Below are 7,955 nucleotides of genomic sequence, written 5' to 3'. Positions count from 1 at the left end.
TTCTTAGCAGAATAGCAGTAATTGCATGTCTCGGTGGATGCTCTGTAATTTAACATCCCAACGGAAAACGTGGAGAAGAGACTCGGAGAAAACAAGCAAAAAAATAAAACAAAATTTAAAATACCCCACCCGAAAAACAAACGCCACGATTTCGTACTAGGATTTTTGCTGCTACATCGCAGCAGCAATGAAGAGTTTTTTTAAAAAGTACCGTTCAGGATGCGCAGTGCAGAACTTAATTAACCTTCTGTCACCAACTAACGTATGTTTAAAATCCGAAAGCATCCGAATTTGACCAAGGGAAGACCGAGGGTCTGGCCTCTCCCGGCCACGGGCAGCCGAACCGTCGCGAAAAACGACGGGAGAATCCTCCCGCTACCACTGCGCTTTGCACTTTCTCTGTAGCTCTGCCTGGAACTTGGTTTTGAATACCTAATCTGCCTCCGTGGGGAAAAAAAACCAAAAAAAAACAACAACAAAACAAAACAAAATTTTTTTAAAAAATCAACCCCAAAGCATTACGCTACTCAGATCAATAGTTCATAAAATACTTTATTGAAATAAAGTAAATATCTTCGCATTAATAAAACTGATCATAAAATGCAGTTTTCGAATAACTAGGGGCACCACAGGGTTTTAGACAGCGAGTAGATGTGGATGGTGGGATCCAGTGTCCTGCTGGCCCCTCGGGCCGTGGCCAGCCCAGCGGCCGTGGCGCAGCGCGGCGCTCCGCGGGCGCGGAGAGGGGCGGCGGGCCGGGGGAGGCCGGCGTGCGGCCAAAGCGTCCAAACGTCCCGAGGCCGAAGGCGGCCGCAGCCACTGTCGGAGCTGCCCTCCATCCTCTCCGGCCGGCGGGGCGGGCCCCCCTCACTCCTCCTGGCTGACCTCGGCCGGCGAGCCCAGGCTCTCGGGCGGCTTCTCGGCGTCCCGGGCGCGCTCCTGCTCCGAGAGCTGCTCGCTGCTGGGGATCGAGTTCTTCTTCGGGCGGCCCTTGGGCTTGGTGGGGGACTCCAGGCCGCCCCCCTGCAACACCTGCGAGGCGAGGAGGGGGCGGAGGAAGGAGACACCCCGGCAAAGCCGAGCTGCCGTCGGCCCGCGGCGCAGCAGCCCCTCTCTCTCTCTCTCTCTCTCTCTCTCTCTCTCTCTCTCTCTCTCTCTCTCTCTCTCTCTCTCTCTCTCTCGCCCGCCCGCCCGCCGGCGGGAAGCGGCCGGTGCGGGTCCGCTCGGGCTGCCCCGGGGGCCGAGCGGAACAACGGGAGGGCTCGGACAGGACGGGCAGGGACGGCCGGCAGGAGCCCAGGAGATGTTGGACCGGGGGCACGGTGTTAAAGACCAGGGGCATATTATTATTACCGTAATCGTCATCGTTACTATTATAATTATCCTTAACGTTATCGTTAAATGTGCCAGGGCCGAGATGCAGAAGGACGAAGCCCGCAGGGCAGGGCTCGAACGCGGACACGGCGCGCCCAGGGGAAGGACTGTTAATAAGGGGCACTTACTATTTTCTTCCATTTCATGCGCCTGTTCTGGTACCAGGTTTTCACCTGGAGCTGGCTGAGCCCCAGCGATTCGGCCAGGTCTATTCTGCGGGCGAGAGAGAGAGGAGGTCAGGCCGGCAGCTTCCGTCTCGGAGGGCAGCTTCCCGACTTTTTCAAGCAAAATGAGCCCAGTCCCGTGGCGTCGCGCCCCGGGTCCGAGGTCGGCCGTCGCCTACCTGTCGGGCGTGGAGAGGTATTTCTGCTTCTCGAAGCGCTTCTCCAGCCCCATGAGCTGCAGCTCGGTGAAGACGGTGCGGCTGCGGCGGCCCTTCTTGGCCTTGCCTGGCTCCGGCGGGCCCGGCTCCAGCTTCCCGCGGAGGTGCAGCTCCAGCGGGAGATGCGGCGAGGCGGAGCCGCCCTGCAGCCCCGAGCCGGCGGCCAGCAGCGCCGAGCCCAGCCCCGAGCAGCCCAGGGGAGCCAGCGGGAACTTAAACACGGCGGCCGGCTCCGCCTTCAGCACCGCTGCGGGAGAGAGCTGCGGTCAGCGGCGGGCAGGGACCGCGGGGCTGCCCGGGAGCAGCCCCTGCAAGGAAACCCGGGCCCTTCCCCTCCATCCTCGGCACCGCCGCGGGCCCTGAGCCCCCCGGCCCCGCCGCCTCCACCGTACAGAGACACGTTTTACCCTTCGACCAGCACATGCCAATCACGGAGTTACTTGGGGGTTACAAGTGAAATTAAACCAACCCAAAAGCGATCCCCTCTGTGTCACCCAACAGCTGCCGGACCCGGCTGAACTCGGCCACCCGCGGGGGCGGGCACGGTCCCAGGATTCCCTTCCTAGGAGTTTTCAGTAAATTTTCGACCTGATAATTTCTATCCCACTCCGTGAAGAGCAGCCTATGAAGGGGCGCCCGGGAAGAGGACAGCGAGCCATCCCCGAGAATGCTGCTCCAGCGGGCTGGGGCCGCCGCTCGGCCGGCTCGATTCAATTCTCCCCGATCCGGCCCGGCTCTGCTCGGCTCGAATCGCTCGCCCGGCTCGGCCCGGCCCAGCTGGGTCCCTCCCGACGCCTCCGCTCCGCTCCCGGACCTGAGGGTGGGCTGGGGGCTGCGGTCCCTCTCGGCCCGGCCGCTCCACAGCGACACACGAGCGAGCTCGGCGCCGGGGAAAGGGCTTTAGGGGAGTCTCTGCGGGGTCTTCTCCTCGGCCTGCCTGAAATCGCCTCCCTTCCTACAGGGCCCGATCCCGCTCCCACCTATCCCAGCGGAACTGAGCCTGAGGGGTGTAAAGAACCTTTCATCTGATCCGCTACTCCGAGCAGTTCTGAACAGTTCATCCTGAAAATAATACTAATTTCTAGATATTCTAACGCATGCTGTTCCCTTGCTCAGGGGGTTGACGCTTTCCGCTTTTTCTCTTAAACGCAGAAAATGAGATTGGGATACTCCTTTTCAGTTCAGGTCAATGGATCAAGAGCTAAGGCTCTGCAGTTGAAGATGGCTTGCGAAGTGAAAGCTTTCGCCATCATCCGTTTAAATATCGGCCTTTAAAATATATTAGGTAATAGCCTTCAAAATGCATTAAATACTACCGTCAAAAAAAAAAAAAAGAAACACCCCCCCCAAAAAAAGAAAAAGAACCGCAAAAAACTCCCCTAAACAATAAAACCAATAACAATTATAAAACCCCCAAACCAATTTGAATATGTTAATAAACTGCATTTGTCCTGGATTCCATATCTGACTGGACAGAGAATGCGGGCACCTCTTTTAAAAGAAAACCCCAAACATGTATTATAATATGGACAATAATGTTATGCCTTCCATCTGCTATATTATTATTATATAAACATAGCATATATTTATATACTATATATAATATCTCTGTATTTTATATAATTTTTTTTTGTTTACACATAAGTCGGGTTTCCAACTAAATCTGTGACCGCAGGGCCTCTTGCCGCCCCTCGCAGCCAAGCGCAGACCCCGCTGCTCGGCTCCAGCAATTCTCACCTCATCCAAAAACACAAGGGAAAACCCCAAAACAAAACTATCGACAACAACCTTCTTCCCTGCAATCCAAACGCCATCCTGTGCAGACGCGGCCGGAGCCGCAGGGCCGCTTTCTTCGCTTTTAGGCCCCAAACTCCCGGCTGCTCCCGGCTGGAGCGCCCAGGCACGGCGGGAGCCGGCGGGGATGCGCACGACCGGCAGAGCCCTCAGCAACTTTTGTAGGCAGAATTCCTAAGTTTTTCTCCGAGGAACCCGACTCCCAAAGGCGCTGGAAACCACCGGCGGGCGATGCCTCCCCGCCTGCCGCCCCCAGCCGCCCCCCAGCCGCGGGGAGCCCCCCGGGACGTACCGAGGTGGTTGTGGTAGGGCCGGGCGGAGAGCAGCGCCTGAACCCCGAACTTGAGCAGCTCCCCGGCCGGCGCGGCCCCCTTGGCGTCCGGGGGGTCGGTGAGGATCTCCTCGATCATGAAGCTGCGGTAGCGGTGGGAGCGGTGGTCGGGGAAGGCTTCGGCCGGGAAGTAGCGCGCGGCGCCCAATTCCAGCGGGTGCTGCATCCTCGCCGCCCCCGGGGCGCGGGGGGACCCCCGGCCGCCGGGGCCGCTCTAGCGCAGCCCCCCGGCCGGCAGCCGGGCAGCGGGGGCTCTGCCCATCGCCCCGCCGCCCCCTCCCCTGGCCCTGCGCGGCGGCCCGGAGCCGTCCCCGCCGCCTGCACACGGGGCGCGGCACCGGGCAGCGTCTGTCTCTCCGCCCCGGGACAGCAGCGGCGGCCTATTATACGGCCGGGCCCGGCGGGGCCGTCAGCGCGGCGGGGGAGGGCGCGGGAGGGGCTGCGGAGGAAGGAAGGGGCCGGGGCGGGCGAATACCTGCGGCGGGGGTTACAGCCCAGCATTTGATCCCCCGCCATATAAAGCAAATTACCCGTTCTGCTCGCTGCGGGAGAGCAGACACCCAAACAACCGCTGGCCCCCTCGAAGCCCCGGCCCCGGCTCCGCTCCCAGTCCCGGCCTAATTCTTATGACCATCCCTGTCCCTGTCCCCGGCTCCAGCCCCATCCCCGTCGCCATATCCATATCCATATCCATATCCATATCCATATCCATATCCATATCCATATCCATACCCATATCCATCGCCATCCCCGTTCCCGTCCCCACACCAATCTTCCGTCCCTTTCCCATTCCCGTCCCAGCCTTCGTCCCCCTTCCCATCCCTTCCCCTGACGGGCTAACCGCGGCTCTGGGGCGCCTCGGCCGATGGAGGCAGACAGGGACCCACACGGACCCTCGGGGCCATCCTCTCGGCCCTGCCCCGCACGGCCCTGCCCCGCAGCGCGGGCGCTCGGAGCCCTCGGGGCAGCCCCGGGGCGGTGGCCGGGGCCCGGCGGAGCCCAGGCAGGCCGAGGGCAGGGGGGAGCCAGCCCCGATGCCCCCAGCTCCGGGCTCCCTCCCGGCCTCGCTCAAAGCGGTGTAAACATCTAAAAGGAGCTGGCCAGGGAACAAAACCCAGCACGAAGCGGAGCATTTCCCTGGACTTTTAGATCATTTACACGGACATTTCGCTCGGTACGACGTGATTCACTCTATTCCCTTTAGCCTGTGTCACGCACGGCAGCGGAGACCCACGAGCCGCCCCTGCTCGTTACTGACTTGCTTCGATCCAGATTCGTCTGCAGGAGCCCGAACACCCAAATCCCTCCGAAAATGTCGGCGCTAATGGATTACGGGGAGATCGTTTCGGCGAAGCCCCGCGGGTCCCACGGCGTGGGGCGGCTTTGGCTGCGCTCGGCCTCTGCCCACGGCCGGAGCTGCCCACGCGTGACCGTGCCTGGGCGGTGTTCGCGGGAGGCACCCACGGGCTCAGCCAGGCCGGCCCACGTAGAGGGACGGGAGCGGGGCTCATCCCTCCGGCAAGGGAAGCTCAGCCTCCTTTTTTAAGATTTTAGACCAAAAAAAAGAGGGTTCTGCCCGTTTACCCGACTGCTGCGGGGGATGCGCAGGGGAGAGCGGAGCAGCCGCGGGATCTCGCCCGGCTCCGTTTCGGAAGCCCTAAGAAGATGCGATGGCCACGGAAGGCACCTGCCAGTGCCGTCCGTGAGCGCAGCACACGGGGGACGAGTCCCAGCGCTCGGCTGCCGTCGGGCCCGAGTGTCCGAGCACCTTCCCCCGGGCCCGGGCTCCCCCGAGCCGTGCGGGCTCCGGAGCTTCTCGTGGCTCCCGGTCCGGCCCGCAGCCACGGCCCCCCAGAGTCAGCGAACAGCCCCGGGGGCCCCGCATCCGGCGGCAGATGCGGCTGCAGGAACCCCCGGCCCTGTAACTTGAATTAAATATTGAGGTAGGGGCAGGCGGAGGCGTTCAGGGAACTGCGGAGAACACGAGGCCGCCCTGCTGCTCCTGTCAGCGCTATTTGAGTCCTGCTGCTGTTTCTCTGTGCTACTCACCCCTGCATGCGACAACAACGAATTAATTTATGCTCTGTACTTCACTGCCTGCCCACATAACCTGTTCCATATGGTAACTGCGACTCGTACGGAGCAGTTCCGCGCGGATTTGTTCTGGTTTCTCCACATTTCTTCAATTTAAAATTACGCCACTCGCTCTGTGAAACACTAACGGGCTGAACCCCCGTTAGCTGCCCGGGTGCTCCCTGCTGTTAGCGGGTTGTCATTTATTAGACATCATCTTGGTGTGTGCACCGCCAACGAGTTCGTGACACGCGACAGAGCGGGGGCCGTGCCCGGGACCGGCGCTCCCCTCCCGGGGGGAGCAGCGGCACCGGAGCCCACCGAGATGCTGCGGGCCGCGGGACTGGCGCCTCCATCCCTCCCCACCTCCCCGAATTCCTCCCGGGAATCTCGGGGCAGCCGTGTCCCTGTGCACACCTGCGCTCCGGGGAGCCCCGACCGAGACCAACGGGGCCCCCAAAAAAATCAGAAATCCCAACCCCAAACCCTCCCCGTTTCCGGACGGGCCCATCCGTCCTCCCGTGCTTTGTCCATCTGCTCTGCTGAGATCACAAGGTGCTCCATGCCAAGGTGCTGATTTCCTACGGCCGAGGCCAAAGAGGCCATTGGAGCTATTACCATGAAACGAGGAGAATGAGTAAAGTGAGAAGAATTTTGGACACATTCAAGCGAGCAGGCAAATCCGCATCGGATTGTTTAAACAACCTCACCCCCGAGACCAGCGCGCTCATAAACAAATAGTGCACGTAAAAGAAATTACCCACGCCTCCCTTGAGCTTTTTGTTTCTTTAAAATAACCAAAGCTCAATAATAACTGTAAATAACAATACTTCGATCCCCATCCCGGAGCAGGTTAGGATCAGAGTGGTACAAACCCGGAATAATTTCCTATCATACGGCATCAACTTTGATAATTTAAGTTTTTATAATCCTTGGGATCCATCTGCCCCGAGGCTGCTCAGAGCAGCCGCAGCCGGGCGGGCACGGACGGTCGGCGGATCCCACATCCTCCCCGCGAGCAGGCCTACAGCCCCCCCGGTCACCAAAACAATAAAATAAAAAATAGCTTCTCTGAAAAAGCTTCTATTGAAACATTTCGATGTTGCACTGAAGAAAGAGAGGGTGAACTTCACCATCTGGTCGTACTCACGGTCAGGAATTTAAAATCGTTGAAAAACAAATCCAGTAGTGAAAAGGACAGAAGTTATTATTATTATTATTATTATTATTATTATTATTATTGCTATTGCTATTACTACTACTACTTTTAGTGCAGTAGTGTCTGATCTCCTGTACTCTTACAGAGCTTGTAAACCCGTACTTTTATTTCACATTGAATTGGGTGGTAGATTCATGCAACCACTTTTATAAAAAGCAGCATCTTAGAGTGGGAGTTCAGAAACATACGTGGGGTTTTAGGGACCAACCACATGAACAAGCTGCAGACTCCAAATTTTTTTCCTCCCAGCAACCAGAATGGAATCACCTTTATTTACAAAATTGCTCCTCATTTACCGAAGGGCTTTTAAAAATTCTTGTTTTGTTGTTATTTTGGGGTCTGTTTATTTATTTGTTTTGTTTAGGGTTGGGTTGTTTTGTTGATTGTTTTTCTTGCACCAGTTACAGACTTTAAATGACTGCTAGAAACGGACTATTTCTAGTTAGGTTTTTTAAAAAATAATTTTTATACAAATGTTCCCAACTGGTTTCAGAAACTATGGATGCATTTATCACATTACGAGACTCTTCTGATCTTCGTTTTGCATAAAAGCAGAACGCGTTTTTTAAAGGCTCCTCTCGCTTACTTTCACGCTTCAGATATTTTGATGTCTCTATTTCGGCTGAGTAACTCAGAGAAGGATGACACTTCCACCCGCGAAAATCTTGCTACGAAAAAGGAAACAAGTTCACCCAGTGATCTAAAATCTTCCCTGGGGTGGGAATACTTTTGCTCCGCTGATTCATCCCCGATTTGACGAGAAGAAGCGTTTTGCTGAATTC

The 7,955-nt window shown here is 57.5% G+C and overlaps 1 protein-coding gene across 2 annotated transcripts; it reads right to left on the bottom strand.

The window, feature by feature from the left end:
* Positions 1–579: 579 nt before the first annotated feature.
* On the bottom strand, positions 580–5,241 carry BARX1 (BARX homeobox 1). Of its 2 annotated transcripts, XM_036391126.1 has the most exons (5): positions 5,140–5,241; positions 3,843–3,964; positions 1,718–2,003; positions 1,503–1,587; positions 580–1,032 (listed from the first exon to the last, which is right to left on the bottom strand). In XM_036391126.1, the coding sequence occupies exons 2-5, from the start codon at positions 3,958–3,960 to the stop codon at positions 868–870; spliced, it is 654 nt and encodes a 217-aa protein (XP_036247019.1). In that variant the 5' UTR covers positions 3,961–3,964; positions 5,140–5,241; the 3' UTR covers positions 580–867. The 2 variants fall into 2 exon arrangements, with proteins under 2 accessions (XP_036247019.1, XP_036247018.1); XM_036391125.1 differs by lacking the exon at positions 5,140–5,241 and having other exon boundaries at positions 3,843–4,238.
* Positions 5,242–7,955: the final 2,714 nt, after the last annotated feature.

This window comes from Molothrus ater, chromosome 11 (genome assembly GCF_012460135.2).
Source record: "Molothrus ater isolate BHLD 08-10-18 breed brown headed cowbird chromosome 11, BPBGC_Mater_1.1, whole genome shotgun sequence".
NCBI lineage: Eukaryota > Metazoa > Chordata > Aves > Passeriformes > Icteridae > Molothrus > Molothrus ater.
This window is presented reverse-complemented; position numbering and strand designations above follow the sequence as displayed.